Consider the following 21,449-nt stretch of genomic DNA (forward strand, 5'->3'; position numbering starts at 1 on the left):
TTGTTTCTGGGCCATTATTCTTCCTAAGGAAATCTAAGCCCCCAGTAGGGAGCATGAAGGAACTTTCCCAGCCTCTTACCTTTCCCTCTGACCTGTGTTCCCTTGGCTGGCTATGGGGGGCGGGGATGGGCTGGGGGTGGCCTAGGTGCCTGGGCTAGGGTCTCAGGTCTCAGGAGCCAAGCAGGAGGAGGGCAGAGTAGTATGGGTTAGAAGGGAAAGCACACTCACCCTGCCTTTGTCTTATTCCACTGTTGTCTTGTTTCTCATCTGCTCTACCCACACTGGAACGTGAGCTCCGGACAGACAAAAAAAAAAAAAAAGCCTCGTCTGTCTTGATCACTCACTGCTATAGCCCCAAGCCTGTAACAGTGACTGGTGTATAGTAAGCACTTAGCAAAATAAATATTTGTGACTGAAAGAATAGCATGTAAGAGCTACACCCCATCTTCTGCCTCTGACCCTGAGCCAGAGAGGCAAGATTAGGCCTGGAACTGAGTCAAATCAGGAAGAAAGAGGAAGCCAGAGCGGGGAAGAGCAGAGCCCCAGATTCAGCCAGACCCAGGTCCTGGACTGGCTTTGGCACCTTGTGGGGCCTGGCACTGGACCATCCTGGGTCTCAGTTCCCTTGTTTTTGAAACAAGGATTATACCACATAGTTCATGCTCTTGGGTAAGAATAAATGAGAATTAAATGTGGAAAATTGGCACACAGTAAGTGCCCTCCTTCCCAGATACCCTTCATCTCTGCCCACGTATGCTTTGTAAGGGAAGAAATTGCTTTAACCAGATGGTGGGAACTGAGCACTCTGTCCCCTGGGGCTGGGCAGTTTTATATTTTAGGAGAGCAGCCTGTGAAGGGCAATGCCTGACCCACAGCCGGAAATGGAGCATCATTGGTAGAAGAGCTAGGCAATGACAGGCTCCAGGGGCAGTGGAAGTTCTCATGCTGCTACCTCTAGCACATCGAGCTTGCAGCTAGGAGAGAGGCCACTCCAGTGTTGCCTCTGCTTCTGGAATGGAATGAAAAGCAATACATAGCAGGCAATTTGGAAAAAGAATTTTATTAGCTTCATGTGAAACAGCTGCCATGAGTCAAGACAAAGATGGTGACGCAGCTCTGGTGGCTTCCAACCAATGGCCTGGAAAAAGCCCACCTGTTCTTTCTACCTCCTTGGACCAGGGTCTAAGTCAGGGTCCCAAGAAGAACACCCGGCATCTTGCCCCCTTGGTGCAGGCACAGAGGTGGGCAATGCATTCTTGTGCATTGGTTCACAAGAACCTATGGTTCACCATAGGTTCTCCTGCTTTGTGGATATCTCACTGAACAGGAAAATGAATCAAATTACCATTTTAGGCATTCAGATCAAGACTAAGCTGACATACCAGACACCGTCCTGGATCAGGAACCAGGAGTACAACATTCTGAGCTGCCAATCAGAAAATCAACATTCTGGAGAGCCGCCCAGAATTCCAGAATGCAAAATAAGAATCCCCTACCTTTCTAGATGGTTTCATCAGGAGCTCCACATTTTAGAATGCCTATGTTCCAAATCAACCAGAAATCTGATATTCTAGGTTGTCAGCCAGGAACCCAGTGTTCTGGCATGCCAAAGAAGAATCCCTCCTAACATTCTAGATGGTCAGCCAGGAATTCAGCATTCTAGAATAACAAACAAGACCACGATATTCCAGGTAATGGGTGAGAGACACAAAGTTCTAAATGTCGACCCTGATGCTCTCGATGCCAAACCCAAGACCCAACATTCAGACTATCAACCCCGGACTCAGCTTTCTGGGATGACAAACACAAAACCCACCCTCCGGCTGCTGCTCCACCCGCTCAGAGCTCTGTGGACGGCCGCTCCACAGCACGCCCGCCATCCTGGTGAGGGTTGGGCACGTGGAAGGAGACGTATGGACAAGTCTTGGTGTTGAGGCAGACCAGCTTCTTCAGCGTGGCTGTCTTGACCATACTGAAGCCCATCTCACCACCGAATGTGCTCGGCTTCCAGTACTCTGGAGAGCAGATGGGATTCCCTAGGAGGCCCTTGAGGGAAAAGGGAGCCCCAATTTCTATCATACTCTCCCCAAAGATGGAGTTTGGATGGCACTTCTCCAGAAGCAGCCCCGGGTAGAACTCCAAGGCATCGATGTCTCCATACAGCTCCTCCAACTCGGCTGCGATCTCCTTCTCCCCTGAAAGGGGGGGAAGCTAGAGTCAGAGACGTGGTGCCATTAAGGTCAATGTGGGGAGGGAAGCTTCTAAGCCTACTTTTTCTGGGGAGAATATGGGACTTCAGAAGAGCAACTGAACAATTGAGCACATGCCCTAACATCTGGCCTGGCTGACCAGCCCTTCTCCAGGGCTGCATCTAGGGAAGAAACTTGCTGCTGAAGAAGGAATCGAAGGCCTGGATTGGCCACCAGACAGCATGTGGCCTTGAGCAACTCATCTCTCTTCTCGGTGCCCTAACTGCCTGATGGTGACAACAGGGAAATTCCATCCATCTTGCTTCATTGGCTCATTTCAAGAACGTATGCTGGTTCAAGTCCCTTCATTCTGCTGGAGCTCAGAGATGTAATATAACCTGTCCCAGCTCACAGAGAGATTTAGTTATAGTGTTCTTTTCCCCCTCTGGACTGTCACAGGAGATTAAAGAGTGACAGAATTATGGGGAACTCAATCCCCAGTCAGTGAAGCCCACACATTCATAGATAGTGACCAAAAGGGACAGACACAGAGCTTCCCTAGCCATTTCCTGAAACCCACCCTCTATAAGGCACTAGGACCCAGTCAAGGGTCATGTCACACCCTGGTCAAACGCTCCCACTGTTTATGACAAGAGTTCCCAAACTCTTGGCTGCCCAACAGCTGGAATGTTAAAAAAAGAAGAAGAAGAAAGTATATATATTATACACACACACAGACAGACTCTTGCGCTCCATGCAGGCCTACTGAATCAATCTCGGGGAGAGATATCTGGGATTTGGTATTTTTAATCAGTTTTCTAAGTGATTCTTAGGCAGCTGGTCCACAAGTATGTACTTAGGAACCACTAGGTAGAGTAAAACCCAAATTCTTTCACATAGAATCCACACAATTTGGCCCCAAGCTCCCATCCCTAACCCCTGCCCCCCCCACACACATAAGCCCCTTGCTCCAGGAGCAGCCCCCACCGTCCCCTCCGACAGGCTCATTCTTTATGGCCTCTTTGCCTTTGTACTTTCTGTTCTTCCATGTAGAATGCTTTTCCCCCCATTCTGCATCCAGAAAATCCCTATTTATCTCCTTCAAACCCAGCTGAGAAGCCACTTTCTTTCCCTTCACTCCCTTCACTCCCCGCCCCAGCACCGTGCTCACACACCTCTCATGACCCCAGTAGTCGTGGTGCTGGGGGCTAACACCCCACTCTGTTTCCACAATGTCCTCCTCACTTTACTGAAAATCTCTGAGGGCAGGGCCCGGGTCCAGGAAACAGCTGCTCACCTGTGAGCTCCTGGAAGGACGTATAGGGCCTCATGCCAAACCTCTTGCGGTACTCATTGAAGGGCTGCAGCCGCAGCTCTCGGGATTCCTTGATGGCCTCCACAGCCACGTACAGGACGTGGTGGTCTATGTTTCTACCCCCACCAATCTGCCAAGACATAAACATAGCTGCAGTCTGAAAGCCAGGCCACGCTGTCCTGGAGGAGGGGTTCAGGTCAGGAGCTCTTCCCAAGCACGGACAGAGCACGGCTGCACCCAGCAGCCACCATGCTGGGGACCTGGCCCCACTCTGCTGCTGTCATGCTCTCTTGGAGATACACTTGAGTCTTCGCTTCCTCATCGTTAAAGTGGCAGTGGGCCAAGAGGACCTCTCCAGTGGCTCACCAGCCACACTGTTCCCCAACCCTTTGCATCTAGGTGAGATCCCAACATTCCATTACAGAAGGTTCTGCAACTATTAGTTTTAGCAACTAGGATTCCATAAAAGAGATGGCCAGTATGGCACCAGCCAGGAGCTCAAGCAGAGGGGAAGGGCATTCTGGCTCTGGAAATGAAATTTGGAGGGGCAGAGGAGTTTCTGAGATAGCAAATGAGAAACAGAAATAAAGGGATGGATGGATATTAGTTTGGGGGGCTGAAACTTTTATGGCATTCTTCAAATCCATTCTTATCAAAGAACACTTCATCTTTCAAGGGGGTCCTGCTAAGGAGTGTTTTTCTATTGGTTTTCATTCCCTGTGTCATAGCATTGAGAGTCAAGAAAAATTTAATAATTAAAAAGTGAACCACTATTAACCAACCACCATTAGGAAAGAGAAACTCAGAGCCAGATGGTAGGATCACACAGTATCATGTCACTCCATTCATTCCAGATAAAGCCACTCATGGGAACATAGGTGACTATGTCTGTTGGTTCTCCTTCCTTCTGCCAAGTCTCCAGGGCGGGGACTGGTCATAAGCTAGCAGGGAGGGAGCTAAAATCTTGCCATGCAAACTACAGTGTATACACAGAAAGCTTAAATAAACAGCTCTGCCAGTTACAAGCCGTGGGACCATTGTGGGTTGATTTGTGTCCCCCAAAGAGATGTGGTGAAGTCTTAACTCCCAGCACCTGTGAATGTGACCTTATTTGGAAATAGATGTCATCAAGTGAAGAGGAGGTCATAGTCCATTACGGGGATCCTGATCCAATGACTGGTGTCCTAATAGAGAAAACAGAGACTCAGGGAGACTCCATGTTGGAGTGATGTGTCTAAGAGGGTTGCCAGTAGCCAGCAGGAGCTAAGACAATGGCATGGAACAGATTCTTGCCGGGAGCCTTCAGAGAGAGCACGGCCCTGCCCACACCTTCTAACCTCCAGGAATGTGAAATAATAAAATAAACTCAGTGTGTGGTCCTTTGTTATGGCAGCCCTGGGAAACTCAGGCAGGGACCTTGGGCAAATTACTTATTTCAGTTTCATCATATGCAAAAATGGGGAAGGTAAGAGCACCCATCTGACATGGTTGTGGGGAATGAGCAAAATAAAGTATGCAAAGCAGTTACCACAGCGTTGGTCCCATGGTAACCCCCAAGATGGCAACCATGTATGGCGATGATCGGGAGAGCCCTGTTTTACTACTACTCATGCTCTCTTGAATATCCTGAGAGCCGACACACTTCTGTCACCCTTCTGCCTTGGGCCTAGTACACCACCAGGGCTTTTCACAAAGAGTCATGGCCGTTCCTTGAAAATGCTTTGCAGTCCATATAGCCCAACATAAATCTACTGTCTCTGTTCATGTCTGTGTCCCCACAGAGAACAGAGGCCATAAACCAGCCAGCAGCTGCCCCCTGGGGGCAGCACATGCTAATTCCAGTCAAATTACCAGTGGTAAACCTAAATCTACATGGTGCCACGATGTCACGATATGGGAACAAGGATCAGAGAGAAGCAGGGGTGAGGGGAGCTGAGACAGAGGAGACAGGGGCTTCCAAGCATAGGGGGAGGGGAGATTTAGGAGGGAGCTGGTTAATTCCAGGGAAAGGGCCCTATTAGTTTGCCAGGGCGGCCATAACAAAGTATCACAGCCTGGGTAGCTTAAACAACGGAAATTTATTTCATCACAGTCTGGAGGCCAGAAGTCCAAGATCAAGATGTCAGCAAGGTGGGTTTCATTCTGAGGTCTCTATCCTTGGCTCATCTTCTCCCTAAGTCTTCCCACTCTGCACGTCTGCATCCTAATCTCTTCTTCTCATAAGGACACCAGTCACAGTAGGGGCCCACCCTGGGACCTCATTTAACCTTAATTACCTCTGGAAAGGCCCTGTCTCCAAACACAGTCACATTCTGACGCACTGCTTGTTAGGATTTCAACATATGAGTGGGGGTGGGGACAATTCAGCCCATCACGGAGGCCTGTAATTCAATAAAGACCTACTATGTGAAGACACTCTCACATATATTACCATACCCTGAATGTCCTAATGGTCCTCAAATTGCCATGCCCTCTGACCTCCAGGCCCTTGCCTTGCTGTTTCCTCCCCCAGAGCACGATCATCCCCTGCCATTACCACGACCTCTTTCCCTGGGAGAGCTCTGTCCACCCTCTGAATCTCTGCTCAGACAACATCTCCTTATCTACAGCTCTCAACTCTGGGTCCCAAGCCCCTCTCCAAGTGCCCAGAGCACCAAGGTCTCTCTAGATTGTGGCGCTTAACATGCCCTTATAATTCTGCTAACATCAGAAAGCACCTGGCCCAGGGCCTGACACAAAGCAGGCGCTCACATGATGTTAGCTGTGATATGACAACAGTTTCTCACCAGGGTATCAGTGCCAAGGGGTAAGGACCCAAGAACCACATCTGATCTTGCTCGCCACTCTATCCCTAGCACCTGGCGCTATGGAATGAACAAAAGAAGGAATGAAGGAATGGTGGAAGGAATGTCAGAGGGACACTAGCCCCATGGAACAGAAAACAACACTGGGATTTGGGTCCAGGTCTGTCACCTCCCAGAGCCCACCTGCCCTCCCTGTGCTCTCCCCAGAGGCTTACCCGGCCAGCGCTCTGGCGAGAGAAGGCGTCCACCAGGACCTCGACCCCATAGTCCACGAGCATGGAGGTGTTGAACAGGAACTGCTCGTAGCTGTACTCCTGGGAGCCCACGTTGAAGGAGTCGGGCATGAGCGGGTGCCAGTGGTAGAGCTGGTTGAACTCCATGGCGATGCGGTTGCGGTACTGGAACTGGGCGCTGAACAGCAGTTCCGGGTCAAACTTCAGCCGCAAGAAGTAGCCGCTCAACTGCTGCACATACTCCTCAATCACAATCTTGATGGTCTCCCCTGGGAGGGAGGATGGGGACAAGTGTCAGGGAGACACCGGGACCTGGCCACCGGGCTCGGGAAGCAGGCTGGTTCGTGGAAAGTGTTTGCTTGCTCTTGGCTTCTTTGGTGTTACTGTTGCTGTTGAATTTGGCGGGGGGGGGGGGTGGGGGGCGGGGGGGCGCCTTCACTTTGTCTTTTTGTAGGGGGGCTGGGAAAATGGAGCCTTCTGCCTCAGGCTGGACCGGTGTCCCAAGACAAGAGCACCGGCTACTCCCACGTTCCACAGGGAGGCTGTCGGCCCAGCTAAGCAGGACGTGGAAAAGAAGAACCCGAAAGTGGGAAAGTGGAGATTGGCTTCGTGGGGGCCCTCAGCCTGCTGACACCCTCTGGGGGCGAGGGGGGCTTCAGAGAGAGCTCTCAGAGCTGCCACAGCAGCAAAAGAGGGAGGCTGAGGATATAAGATGACTCTAGTCCCACGTGCAGTTCTCGTATGTTCTTACATACCAGAATTCTCATAAATACCTTTTCTCTGCCCTCTCAGTAACCAGAGCAAAGAGCCAGGGAGGAAACACACCGAACGTTCCGTAACAGAATCAAAACTGGTTATCTAGATAGGAAAAGAAACTAATGATTTTGGCTAATTAGCCCCGAGACAAACTGGCTTCTAGCAATTGATCTGGAGCCGTGAGACTTGCCATCAGCAAGCTTCAGAGCCTGGCATCACCATTTCTAGTCACCCCAGAGCTTGGGCTGTGTCACTTAAGCTCTCTGAACCTCACCTTCCTGCTCTGTAAAATGTGCGTGACGATGCTTCGGACGGGGCCGTTGGGAAGTGGACAGCAGCTGTGTGGCCCAGGGCCCGGCATAACTGGGAGTATGACCACATGCAAGCAGGAAGGAGGAGTGCTAAGTGTAGGCGTGCAGGGAACTCCCCCCCACACACTCAGGAAGGAGATCCCCTTGGGACGTGGTACAAGAGGCAGGAGCTCCCGTGGCAGCCGGGCCCGGCTCAAATCTCCCTCTGCTGAGAGGCCTTGGAGATTTCACTTAACCCTTCTGAATCTTAATTTATACAACAAGGGCAATCGTATCTGGTTAGTAAAGTTGTTGGGGAGGATTATAGCTTCATCACCTTTGGTCACAGCTTCATCACCTTTGGTCACAGCTTCGATACCAGGCAGTATGCTGGGCAGCCTCCAGCCACAGCCTTGCCCTCTTTTGTCAAAGTCTCCAAAATGGTGGCACTTCAGAACCAGCCCCCTCTCCTTCTTTAGGCTGTTCCTATCCTTGGTGCCTGGCTCTTCCAGGCTCTAGTGAATCAGGCAATATAATTGGGACCAGTCATACCCAGTGATGCCCAGAGGCAGGGGACTCAGAGTGAACACGGTCTGGACAGCGGTGTCAGGGACCAAGCTCCCAGGCAGGAAACCGTCTGACATTTTAGGCTGCAGACTCGCCCCCATAGGGGACACAAAAATACCCTGTCCCTGAGTCACACAGAAGCTACCAAACCCCAGGAAGGCAGATACACGCAGGGCAGAAACATGAGGATTCCAGAAGGCTGAACAGGCTGGAGTCTGACCACTACAAGCTGGGGGTGTCACTGTGTTTCCCCATCTACTGGGGAAACAGATTGGGGTGGCTAATCAAATCTGCTGCAAGTTACCCAGCTAATGATCGACCATCACAGCCATCCATTTTCCGAAGGCCTACTATGTGCTAAGTGCTTGTCATCATCTCAGGAAACCCTTACAACCATCTTATCCCCAATATCCAGATTTGGAAACTGAGGCTCACATAGTGGAAGGGACCCGCTCAAGGTCTTATCTAGTAAGCAGAGGAGCTAGGGTCCTAATCCCAGCTCTTTCTCCCCCAGCCCCCCAACACCTGCTTTTCGGGACAGAGAACATGACCCTCCAGGACAGGGCTGGTCTGGAGTCCTCACCGATGAGGATGAGGCGGGCCGTCTGGAAGAGTTGCTCATCACCCCAGGTGGGGTGCTCAGCCTTCAGCAGGTCACACACTCGGTTGTGCTCGCGCAGCCAGAGCGTGGCATAGAGCATGAGCCCGGGAAGCAGCCCAAACACCTCCTGGCCCACGGCCATCTGGCTCTGGGGCAGAATGCCCCGCGGGTAGTGCATCAACACAGGCGCCTCCTCCACCGAAGGGGGGTACATCTCTCCGTCCAGCACCTGTGAGATGGGACCGCCTGGCAACCTGGGGACGGGGTGGGTGCCTGCACCTGCCACAGCTGACACCCTCCCTACTTACAGCTGCCATATCCCCCCAGAGCAACTGCCCATCCTCCCTAACCAAGGCCTGCTGATTCTAACTGATCTAAGTCTTTCTTAGAACGGGTCCCTTTGTCTCGATCCCCACTGCCACTGCCTGCTTCTCACCCACGCTCATCTTCCATGCTGACCCCTCTCGTCAGTGGCTCCCTATGTCGACCCGTGGCCCCCAGACGGTCCATTCTCAGCACCGCGCAGCCAGAGTAACCCTTTAAAAAACCCAAATTTAGTATCGTGCCCTGGCTTCAAACCCTTCCAGGTTCTCTCTCGGCTCTTGGCAGAAATTGGAAATCCTAAACACGCCCCAGAGGTGTTCTCCACCCTCGCCGGCAGTCATTTAGGGGCCAGCCAGCCATGCTCCCTGAATTCCCTCACTCCCTCTGAGCCTTCTCCTCTCTAAGTCCAGGCACTGCTTGCCTGCGAAGCCCATCCCCCGCTCTGAGCCTCTTGAACTCTGCCTCATCCTCCCTGCAGCTCTTTCTTTATCTGACCTTCCTAGGGAAGCCTGCCCCATCCTCAGAGCAGTCCCATGGCTTCTCCCTAGTGGGTGAGAAGTCTCCAAATATGGCAGCTTTTTCATTCAGTCAGTCAATATACTACTACATGCCAAGTACTGTTCTTCGCCTAAAAGATTCAGCAGAGCGCGTTTTGCTTGGGTTTTGGTTTGTTTAGATTTGTGTGGTCCAATATGGTAGCCGCTAGTCACCTATAGCTGCTGAGCACTAGAAACGTGGTTGGTGTGAATAAAGAACTGAATCTGTAACTTTATTTACTGTAGATTTCAATTTGAAAACCGATCCTTCAACAATTGGAAAATCTTTAAGTATGCTCAGAACAACCTGGGCATGTGAGTCTACTTTTCAGCTGTAACTTTATGAAACGTGAATACAGATCGGATATCCCCAATGAAAAGTTGGCATCCAAAGTGAAATGTGCTGTGAGTATAAAATATAGATCAGATTTCAAAGATCTAGCATGAAAAAAAAGAATGTGAGATATTTCATTAATAATTTCTGTATTGATTCCACGTTGAAATGATAATCTGGCTAAACATGGGGTTAAATAAAATAAATTATTAAAATCAATTTCACCTGTTTCTTTTTACCTTTTTTAATGTGGCCACCAGAGAAATGTTAATGACATATGTGGTTCACATTATATTTCTGGTGCTAGTGCAGACAGAAACTGGCACCCTAGTGTTTGGGTGTGGCCCCTGATGGGCTGTGAGTTCCTGTGAGGTCAGGGCCCATTAACTATCATGGTCAACTGCTCAGTCACCTCCACCAGGCACATCATAGTGTCCAAATGATATGGAGGGAAAATTCAGTGTATATATGCAGACTGGAACTGTCCATCTCCTGTCAAGCCCCAAAATCCACCTCCCCAGGAGAACATGACAGGCCATGTCTGCTCCTGGCCTGGCACCTTCTCCCAGGGTTCATTGTCTCTCCTCCTCTGCCAGGGAAGACCACAGGAGGCCTCTCCCACTGCCCCATCCGCAAGCCCAGCACTACCTGGTACTTGAGTTTCCCATCCTTAAAGAGCCGCAGCTGATACTGACGTTCCAGGTTGTCCCCATAAATGTGACCGAGATCTACCTGGGGACAGAAAGAGGGTCCACTCAGATCACCGGGTGCTGCCTCAGCGGCGATGACCTACACGTGCTAAGTTAAGTCCAGAGAAGTCCTGAGCCCCACCTAGGTACTCACCCCATGGCCCAAGGCCTTGGTGAAGCCAGGACCCATCTTGCCAGAAGTTTTGAAGAACTGATGGGTGAAGTGTTGTGCAAAGAAGGCGAACATGAGGTTGCTGCCTTGGGGGTCAGGTATGAACTTCCTCCTGAGCAGGAAGCGACGGCCCAGGAGCTGGGCATCTGGCAACTGCTTCTTCCCTGGTTTGGGAGGTGGGAAGGGGCAGTAGCTGCCTCCTGCCTCAGTCTTCCTGCCCCAGGGCCTTCTGGGCTCACCGGACTAAACCGGTCCACACAGGAAGCCCAGAACAGCCTTCCCTCCTACAGGATGGCGCCTTGCACCTTCTCTACCAAAAGACTCTAGAACTATTTACAGGTGAAATGGCATGATATTTGGAATTTGCTTTAAAATACTCCATAAAGGGGCGCCTGGGTGGCTCAGTCATTAAGCGTCTGCCTTCAGCTCAGGTCATGATCCCAGGGTCCTGGGATCGAGCCCCACATCGGGCTCCTTGCTCAGCGGGGAGCCTGCTTCTCCCTCTCCCTCTGCCTGCCGCTCTCCCTGCTTGTGCTCTCTCTCTCTCTCACTGTCTCTCTGTCAAATAAATAAATAAGATCTTTTTAAAAATAAATAAATAAATAAATAAAATACTCCGTAAAAAGTAAGAGGGATAGATGAAATAAGATTGGCAAATTATGGGTACGTGTTGAAGAGATGGATACATCTCAACTTCTGTGTGTGTTTGCAACTTTGAAAAAGTTAACCAAAAGGAAAGAAGAAAGAAAAGTAAATAAACCAGGAAGAGAGAAAAAAACGAAAGAACGAACTTGGACTCCCTGGTCCTGGAGCAAGGTAGCCTGTGTTTGAAACTGGCTGTCGCCCCCTGCTGACTGTGTGAACATAGAGAATTTGTTTCATCTCTCCGAGCTTCAGTGTCTTCATCTGTAAAATGGGCGAATGATACCTATTTGATGCAGCATTTTGAGGAGTGCATGAGATAATGTGAGCATGACTGAGAACTGGTAAATCAAAGATCAGCGAACTTCAAACTTTTTCTCCAAGAAGCCAGATTGTCAATATTTTAGGCTTTGCCAACATACGAGCTCTGTCACCGTCTGCTCTGCTTTGCTGTTCTAACGGGAAAAGAGTCATAGATGAGACCTAAACAAATGAGTGTGATTAAGTTCTAATAAAACTTTATTCACAAAACAGGGAGTGGACTGGATTTGGGCTGCGGGCTGGAGTTTGTCAACCTATTTTAAATGATGCCAGTCTTTCTGTCTGGGGTAAAGATAATAGGTCACCTTGAAGCAGGTGTCTGTCATCATGAGAATAAGCATTAAGAGACTTCCCTGGGGCGCCTGGGTGGCTCAGGTCAGTTTAGCGTCTGCCTTTGGCTCAGGTCATGATCATGAGGTCCTGGGATCGAGCCCCCATGTTGGGCTTCCTGCTCAGCGGGGAGCCTGCGTTTCCCTCTCCTTCTGCCCCTCCCCCACCACTTGTGCTCAGTCTCACTCACACACTCTGTCTCTGTCAAATAAGTAAATAAAATCTTAAAAAAAAGAAGAGCCTTCCTTAATTATGTTAATGTCAGATGAGCCAGTACCCAGTGCTCACACAGAAAGGAATAACTGAATTTTTGTGTTTTGGTAAAGACATCCTTTCATAATACCTCAAGTGAGGCCCAGTGTTGAAGGTTCAAGATCAACAGAACCTCTCTGGATTGAGATGGCCAACTGGTTTCCTCTGGCAGGCAAGGAGATCAAGCACTCCAAAGGAAACTCACCAAAAGGGAAGTTGGAGGGAGTGGTCTGCACCCTATAACTTGGAATCATCACTCAGATTGACATTGAGCAAGGACTGGTTCCTGCGAAGTGCTGGCAGAGTCCAGAAACTCTGCAAGACCCAGCTATCTGGTAGAATAGTCATGCTTTAGGTATAGTCTCTAAACATGTGAGTGCAAACCATCAGAGTAGTTAGTGCCTTTGAGACCCAAGGAAGGACATCAATACAAATGCAAGGTTCTGAGCGGGCAAAAACTCAACAACCACAGGCTGCACCAGACAGGTGTCCAACAGTGACACCACCTGGCAGGAACAGAAGTGATGGCAGTGGTGGACCAATGCCTCTCTTGTCCCCTCTACTTGAAGCGGATTTCGTGGCTCTGAACTGAGTAAACCCCTGGGTTTAGGGGCAATCGAGGGTGAAGCGGGAAGAGGGACTAGGAAGGAAAGATTCCTGCCAATGAGACCAAGTGGGGTCTTAGGCAACTAAAGAAAAAAACTCGGGACTTTATGTGTAAGCTACACTGATGAAGCAGGGTAAACTGCATGAGTAAAGAACCAAACACGGAGTTAGCACCCAACAAATAGCACACTACTCCTTCTTTCCTACATTTCAACTTTGAGGTCACCCCCATTCCGGCAGGATCCCACCGGTTCAGGAGACAAGGTTCAAGCAAAGAGGCGCCCTGGAAATACAGAAGCACTGGTCTGACTCTGCTCTGGCTTTCTGGGTGATGTCTGCAAGAGTCTCTACCACCCTTTGCTGTCCTCCTTCCCCAGCCCTGTCCTTGTCTGTGGTTCTGGATAAGTCATATGTCTTGCCTTGGCCCACCCGTCTGGGAAATGGGTCAATAATTGCTCTTCCGCCTGCTTTTTTCCCAAAGAGAACCGAGCATCTCCCGTGACCCCCAGGCCCAGCCCTCTAACCCCATCTCCATTACCTTTGGTCCCCATGGGTGTGGGGCAGTCTTGGGGCACAGAGGGCAGAACACGAGTGTAATAGCTCACATTGGAGAAGGACTCCCAGCTGATGTAGTCATGTGCTATGTTGTAGGTGGGGGGGCTGGGGATAAGGTTGGAACGCACTGCAGGGAAGGGGCGAAAACAGTGGTGACAAGGGGGCTCCCATCCCTAGTCCCACCCCCTTCCCGGCCTCCTCTTGGGTTGGGCTTGTTGAATCTGGCATCATAGTCTCCCCACCCACTGTCCTTATCAGATGCCAAGAATTCCAAGAGCTGGCAGGATGTCTTGCTCCCCAGATTGGGGGGGGGGGGAGCCTGCCCTCCACCCACCTGTGAGTACCATGCGCATGAGCATGTCACGGATGAAGGTGGCATTGATGAACTCCCAGAACCAGCGCCCATGCGTCAGCAGGAAGTGGAGGAAAGAGGGGCTGGGTCGCAGCGAATTCCGGAGCCAGGTCCACAGCTCCGCTGTGGGGGCAGTGGGAGCCAGTCAGTCAGGGCCTCCTGGCAGGACCAGAAGTAGCTGGAGTGGAAGATGGGGACTGGAGACAAGGCCAAGATGGAACCAGGTGGAACAGAGGGCAGGGTAAAGATGGAAGCTCGGGGGAGATGACATATGACAGAGCCAGAAGCAGATGTGAGGGCAGGGGACAGGGCCACGGCATGAGGTGGGCCGGGAGGGAGAGGGTCAGAGGTCAAAGCCAGGCGAGGAAGGAGGACCGAGCAATGCCCAGGGGCGAGGGCAGGAAGTTGGGGGGGGGGGGTCTCGGGACAAGCCCAGGGGAGCAAGGGGACCAAGACAGGAGTGGGGGCAGGAGGCCCGGCTCACGGATGGTGCAGTTGGGGCCAGAATAGCCCGTGCGGGTGCAGTCACACTGGTAGCGGTCAAGGCCGAAGCGGACACAGATCCCCTGGTGCTGGCATGGGTAGTAACAACAGGGGTTCACTGCAGGGGAGAAGCAGAGATCAGAGACCACTCTAGAGCCACCCCCAAGCCCCGTCCTGCCCCTGACAGGGAAGTGTGGGGCCACAAGTCACAGCTTTGTCCTAACTCACTCAGGGGCCCTCTCTCTGGACTTCAGTGTTCACCCTAGGGTCCTCTCTGTTCCCCCAGTTATGCACAGAAGCCCCCGGCCCTGCCCTGTTCAGGCCCTGCTCTGGTCTCCAGCCCATCCCCCTCTCCTCCCTGCTGCCATCGGAGTCGGGCAGGGGAAGAGTCCAGACGCCAACTGGGACACCAAAGGTTAGGAAAGAGCTGATAAGATGCTGCAGCCATGGGCTTCTAGAGCGCTCTCTTCCTGTCAGGTCAGAGCCCAGCACCAAGGGCAGGGTTTGTGGAGTTCAGAAAAGGGATAAGGAAGGCGGGGTTCTCTCAAACCAGCCCCTAAGCTCCAGGTACCTGGACACTAGGAAGACAGGATCGCCCACCTTCCCTCTATTTTTGCAGAAGTGGGGTACAGTGGGAATCATAAGGCCCGCTTGCAGATGGGGAAACTGAGGCCAGACAAGGAGAACCCCACACAGGTCACCCAGCAAGTCACACCAGACCAACTGCCCTTCACTTCCACCATGGCCCCCAGACTCGACAGTCAAGCCCAAGGAAAGAAGTTTCCCAGATCCCTGCAGACAAATGGTGGGTTTGAGGGGAGTCCCAGCTGCCTCAGCCCCTGTTCCTGATAGGCCCAGGCTGGGCCCATGTCAGAGTGGATTCTGGGCTCTAGGATCTTGAGGAAGGTCAGGGACCAAGGAAACAGGAGAGCTAGGGCTGGAAAAATCTCCTGAGGAGGTGCGTGGAGCTCTGGCATCAGCTCTCCTGCCTCCTGGAGAAATCCCACCAGTAAAGTCCCTCCTGGTGTCTACCCCAGGTCTTGCTGACCACAGCCCCTTTGCTCAAATCCGCACTGCTTTAGTGATTCTTCAACAGCAGAGTTAGAGACTTCTCAGAGCTCATTCGGTGTTCATTACAGCTCAGCGAGGGAAACCGAGGCTCGGGGAGAGGTGGAGTCTTGGCCAAAGACAGAGAACAGAGCTGGGCCTCCGGCAGACCCAGGTCTCCTGGATCCTGGCAGGGACTGCTTCCCTGGCCTCACACAGAAAACACCAGACTCCCTTGAGCAAACACATTTCCTCATCTAAGCTTGGAGCCAATATTACAGGGAACTCCTATTCTTTGTACATCTGATTACTGGGGGCCAAGAGGGTAATAACAGAAAACAGAAGGGTGTTGTGACCAGAGGGCATGACCCCGGGCAAGGACTGACAGCAGCAGCACTCCATGCCCAACACACACACACACACACACACACACACACACACACACACACACAGAGGCATGCCAGCAAGCAAGAAGAGAATCACAGAAATCATGCAAATAGTTTTGCTTAAGCCCTGGCAACTCCCCACGGCCTCACAATGGCATCCCTGTGGAACCCTGTAGGGATGCAGGAGGGAAGGGCCGACAGGAAGAGGCCTGGACAAAATGGTCTTATCAAGCTGACACAGGCAGACCCAGCAGACAGGACTCAGCCTCCCCTTCCACAGCCACAGGTCCAGAAATGCCAAGGAAGGTGAGTGGATAATCACCCCCAACTGGCTCAGGGCTCTGGAACTCTCCTCATTGATTCCTCCTGCTCAGGACACGCTGCCCATCTGCCTACCTCACCTGCCCAGGAGCCCCTGGAGCCCCCCGCTGCCTGGCTCCCAACCCTGGCACACAAGGCCCTCTATCACAGATGGATTCGTCCTACCACTAGCCAGCCACAAGGCTAAAAGCCCAGCCCTTCTCTGGGCTGTTTTCCCATCCCTACCATAGCAGTGCTCTTCAAAGGACCTCAAGAGGTGTGGCAGCCCCAAGCCTTAGCCCCAAAACCAAAAGCTCTTCTTCCTTTGCGCAGACTGCTGCTCTTCCTTAACAAACCCCTCCAGGACCACCTGACCCTCCCAGGGGGCTCACGCCTTGCTCACGCCTTGCCTCCTCCAGAAAACCTCCCCTGAATGTCCTTTGCCCTGCTCCATGTTCCCACCCTGATTGTCCATCAGCCCACTCCATGTTCCCACTCAACCTGCTCTTCTCCACCATGAGCTCCCAGGAGGGGGGGCCATGCCTCCCCCAGTTTCTCCTCCCTAACACAGGCCACGCATACACTGGGGCTCAACCCAAGTCCTGGAGAGACCCAGCCGCCCAGGCGATGCAGATGTGCTGGCCACAGCTCGACACATGTTTGTGGAGTCAATAAAATGAAGCCAAGAGAATGGTGACCCACGCTTGGCCAAAGACACCTCTTACCTTCCCAGCCCTGGAAGCTGGCTCCAAGGACTAGCCTGGAAGCTTCCCACTTCCTGCCCTAGAGTTCTGCCCGGGCTTCTCCCCACATCCCTCTCCTGCCAAGAGAGGCTGTGTCCAGCAGAGGCTCCTCCCTCCCAGACCTGCGGTCCAACTTTCCCTCCCTCCTCCTCCATGATCTTTCTATAAACACCAGCTGCCCTGGGCAGGAAAAACTCTCCCCAGTGAGGATAATGGCTTCCACTGGGGCCCCAGGGTGTCCGAGTGGGCAGAGAGGAGCCTGAGTGCCTCTTCCCCGGCATGAGCCTGACCACACTGGACCGTCACGGTTGCCAGGAAATCCGGGGCTCTAGCAACTACTCCACAGCTTTGCACCCCCCCACACTCTTTATCTGCCCGGCACTCCCCGGGAGGGTGGATGGGACTCCCTGTGGCACAAAGGAGGGATGTGAGGCTCACTCACAGGAGACTGGTCCCAAGCCCCACAGCTTTGAAGTTGCAGAGCCAAGACTTGGACTCCTTTCTCTTTCCCCCCTTCTTCCCCCTGGAGGTTCTCAGGCCTGGATCTGGGAAGAGGATGGGGTTGGATCCACGAACTGGGAGTGACCTCAGAGGGTTCACCATCCCCTGCCGCAACTCGGGCTCTGGAACTACTCACAAAGAAAGGCCTTCCTTCAGTCTAACTTAAATCTGGCATGCTTTCATGACAGCTCATTGCTGGGCTCAGTGGAGGACACCCTGTATAATAAACCATCCAGAAGGAAAACTGGGGAGATGCAGGCTCCGGATCAACCGAGTTCCCAGCACGGGTCCAGGTGCTAAGTAGGTGCGGGGGAAATGTATGGAGAGAGTGGCTGCCCTTTACCGGGTGTATGTCTCTGGGCAAAGTCCCTTCCACCCTCTGGGCCTCGTTTTTCCTATGTTTCCCAGAAAGGGGATGGAGCAGGCGGGCTCTAAGATGCCTCCTTTTCTGCCTCCCCTTCTTCTCTATTCTGGGTCAAGCATATTGGATCTCCAAATATGTCCATTATTTGCATCACTATGAATCCCCCACCCCATCAGCAGAGAACCTTGCAGCTTGCTCTCACTGAATCCTCAAGGCACCCCAGAGGTGGAGTTAGCTGATCAGCCCACTCATCCTGCACACCTTCCCACAGATGAGGGCTGTCCAGTACTGCCTGGTTCCAGAACTTTCTGAGGATTCAGGCAAGGAAATGTTCCCCAGCCCAGGAGTTAGGGCTCTGGGCACAGTAGGGGAACACGATGTCCTTCAGGATGCAGAGGCACCAGGTAGCAAGAGGTTGAGCTGAAATTTCCTAAGAATAATATTTAGAGAAGCTGCAGGGCCTTGGCAGCCAAAGAGAAAAAAGGGGGGGGCTGACTAGCCAGACCTGGGCCCCAGCCCCTACACCCAGCCGAGTCAGCAGCCAGAGGCCAGCCGCCACCACCCCAGGGCCCAACAGCTGGGCCCACAGCTGGAAGAGGTGGCTGGAGAGGAAGCCCCCTCCTGGCCCACAGACCCAGCTGGTGCTGCAGATACGAGGTGGCAGGCAGCAGGCAGCGGGGAGGCCTGGAACAGCTTGGGGTCCCCCGCCATGTGCCAGGGCTAACTGCCTCAGGACCCTCTTCCTGGCACAGAGCTCTGATTGCCAGGTCATGCCGTATCCCTAGCCCAGGAGAGAACACTAAGCCAAGTCCAGGGGCTGGATGAACTTGAGCATTAAGACTCCCCTGGCATGGCCTTGCCCTCCAAGCCAGACTCAATCTCCTTCCCCACATGAGAAGCCACCTGCCCCCAGAGGAGTCTGCAGCCCTCATCCCCCTGGGGGCCAGCCTCTGCTGTACCTCTGAGGGCACGAACAGGCTCTGGCCTCCTGGGGCAGATGCCCAGGCATTGTGGACCTCAGTTCCCTCACAGACTTGAAGGACAAAGTACAGGCCCTACACCCAGTTTGTCATTGCTCTTCCCTTTGACCTTGCAGCAGGCCTCCTTAAAGGCTCCCTGGCCTTCAGTCTCAGCCCCAAGTCACCGGTCAGACCCACTGAGTCCTGGCTCCTCCCCCACATTCCGAGGCCCTTGCCAGCCAGCACCTGCCTCACTGCTCCCCAGGCTCCCTTCTGCCTCCTGAGGTCCAGAGCCTTAGGCTTCAGCTCTGCCATTGCTTCCATCAGAAAGCCCTTACAGAGTCTCATACTAAAGCCTCACTTCCCGCCACTCACCACCTCCTTCTGGGTCCAAGCAAACATCAGCACATCCAGGAAGCCCCCCTGGGTTCCTCACGCTGGAGAGGGACCTGCTCCCTCCCCTGGGCCTCACATAACCCCATGTGTCCCTCAGTCATGGCCCTGACCCCCTCAGAGGACAGTCTCTTAGCATTTCTGACTCCCTGAGAAATGGTGGGCCCCTCCCAGCTCCGTGCCTCCAGGTCCAGCCAAAAACTTAAATCAAGCCCTTGGGAATGTTTGTGGAGTGAAAAGAATAATTCCACTTAAACACTTATGAAATAAAGATAAGTCCAAAAGACAAAAACAAAAGAGCACAGACCAGGGCTGGGGGTTCATGAACACACAGGAAGACAGGCGGGCCAGCCCTTCCGTACCGTGGGGGAAGGGGGTCGTGGATGGGGCCCCAGAGGAAGTGCTGTGCTGATCCAGGGGCTGACAAGTCCAGTCACTGGGGCAACCTGATCAGCCCCCGGCTCTGCTGCTGGGGTCTCAGATACATGGGCCCTCCCCTCTGGGTCTCAGCTCTCCCTTCTCTAGAATGGGGGTGACACATCTCCCTGGCAGGGCTGCTATGAGCACCAAGAAGTGGAGGCCCATAGCAGGGCTTTGTAAACTGTAAAGTGCTGGCCATACGAGCCCTCTTTCTCTTCTTCCTATCCACTGGTCCTTTCCTCCTACCCAAACTCTGGAGCACCTTCCACCTTCTTCCTGGCTTCACCCAATGTCACCCACTCAAACACTTTCCTCTAGGAAACCTGGTCTGATTCACATCTTTCTTCTCTCCTCTGAGCACCAAATCCTTACCGCATCACAACAGAAAGCTCAGACCCCTCTCCCCACCCCAGCCCAGTCTTCTCTTGCCCCCATTTTACAAATAGGAAGTGGAGACCCAGAGAGGTCTGGATCATACAGCCAGGTGGTGGAGGAAGCTCTGTCCAAGCCTCACACACCTGCACACGTGCACACACACATATATACACATGCCAGCAGTAAGCTGGGGGAGGGAGGCTGGCTGAGAGGGTGGAGCTGAACTCCTTCACTGGAACCTGATACATGCATGGTGGGGGGCAGGAGTGGTGGAATTTTGCAGGATCTGACTTTCCCCATCATCTTCTGGGGGATGAAACCAGGGTCCACGGAGGGGAGTGGCACGGGGTGGGGGGTGCTCTCTATGGAAAGACCTTGCAAAGTGCCTAGAGTAAGACAGATCAAGTTCAAACCCTTAGCCCACCATGTGCTGTGTGAGCTAGAGAGAATTATGGCACCTACCTGAGCCGAAATAACCTGCCTTGGGGGGACCTCAGAGCTGAGGATTTAAACCTCAGGGGAAGCAACCCAGCTCTGTAAATATATTTCCACCTTGATTCTTTGCCAGAATGGCTGGTGTCCCCGGGACCCTCACCAAGGGAGATCTTCTCCCCTGGGGCTGAGAATCCCCATGGGGCCCCAGAAAGTTAGAGGCTGGAGAGAGAACTTGCCAGAGGGTTTTCCCCCTGGTGCCTGCAGCTTCCTGGGAAAGAGCGCCCCCCCGCCCACTCCCGCCGCAGAAAACAGCGGGGTTGTTGGGTCGGGGCTGGGGGAGGAGGCGGCTTGGACAGCTTGGGGCCCAGAACAGGTGAGGGAGCTGGAGAGGGCCTGTCCCTTCTCACAAGAGCCCAGTCTGCCCTTTCCCCCAAAAAACACCCTCTAGCGCCCTAGCCAAGACCACACCCACCCGGGGGGGGGTCTTCAAAGAGCCCCTCTCCCACCAGCAGCCTCAGCGCCCTCCCCCAGCCCGGGCACGAAGAGCAGAAAGGGGAGGCTGGGCCGGCCCCGGAGCAGAGCAGGGGGAGGGGCCGGGCGAGGGCGCAGGGCTGGGGGCTGCCCGGGGCAAGGAGGGGGCAGCCTACCCGGCGCGGGCGTCGGGGGATCCGCGGGCAGGACCTGGGGCAGCGGCAGCAGCAGCAGCAGGAGCAGCGGGAACCGGAGCGAGCGACTCCTCCCTGCCGAGTGAGAGAGATTAGCACGGAGCCTGGCCGTCGAGGCTCCACTGGGCGGCAGAGGGGTTTCCCTGGGGGCATCAGGGTCGGACTCACGGCTCATAGTTCGAGGAGGCTGGTGCGTACGGGATGCAGGCGGCCGGCTCCTGGGGTGCGTCTCTGCCGGGGAGCTCCGGCCCGTTTACCGCCCCCCCACCCCGCCCCATTCCCTGGCTCCACCTCTCCAGCCCGCTGTCACCTCGGCAGCGCCGCCGCCCACTTCCTCCGCTCCCGCCCTAGCCAAAACATTTTATTAATTATTCTGATTGCAGCGAAAGCGGTTTTTCACCCGAGATCCTTGAGGCACTTGTGTGTCCATTTTGGTAGATAGGAAACTGAGGCCCAGAGATGCTGTGCAACGCCGAGGTCACCCAAGGCTCCAAGGCAGAACCGAGAGTA

At 53.3% G+C, this 21,449-nt stretch overlaps 1 protein-coding gene across 2 annotated transcripts; it reads right to left on the minus strand.

Annotated features, from left to right (window-relative positions):
• Positions 1 to 1,044: 1,044 nt before the first annotated feature.
• On the minus strand, positions 1,045 to 21,231 carry PTGS1 (prostaglandin-endoperoxide synthase 1). Of its 2 annotated transcripts, XM_073905781.1 has the most exons (12): positions 21,108 to 21,231; positions 20,922 to 21,014; positions 14,353 to 14,469; positions 13,851 to 13,991; positions 13,500 to 13,643; positions 10,793 to 10,974; positions 10,598 to 10,681; positions 8,738 to 8,984; positions 6,524 to 6,810; positions 6,291 to 6,368; positions 3,487 to 3,634; positions 1,045 to 2,195 (listed from the first exon to the last, which is right to left on the minus strand). In XM_073905781.1, exons 1-12 carry the CDS (start codon positions 21,112 to 21,114, stop codon positions 1,840 to 1,842), a joined length of 1,884 nt encoding a protein of 627 aa, XP_073761882.1. In that variant the 5' UTR covers positions 21,115 to 21,231; the 3' UTR covers positions 1,045 to 1,839. The 2 variants fall into 2 exon arrangements, with proteins under 2 accessions (XP_073761882.1, XP_025743822.1); XM_025888037.2 differs by lacking the exon at positions 6,291 to 6,368.
• Positions 21,232 to 21,449: the final 218 nt, after the last annotated feature.

The sequence above is a fragment of the Callorhinus ursinus genome, unplaced genomic scaffold (genome assembly GCF_003265705.2).
Source record: "Callorhinus ursinus isolate GAN/ISIS: 27379988/994484 unplaced genomic scaffold, GSC_fseal_2.0 scaffold24, whole genome shotgun sequence".
In the NCBI taxonomy this organism is placed as follows: Eukaryota; Metazoa; Chordata; class Mammalia; order Carnivora; family Otariidae; genus Callorhinus; species Callorhinus ursinus.

Bases quoted from the DNA above. Each gene is read 5' to 3' on its own strand.
- PTGS1 (XM_073905781.1), bottom strand. The intron at 10,682-10,792 runs GTGAGTACCTAG...TTCTGTCCCCAG, and splicing joins CCAAGGCCTTGGGCCATGGG to GTAGATCTCGGTCACATTTA. The intron at 2,196-3,486 runs GTGAGCAGCTGT...CCCCCCTTTCAG, and splicing joins GTCCTTCCAGGAGCTCACAG to GGGAGAAGGAGATCGCAGCC.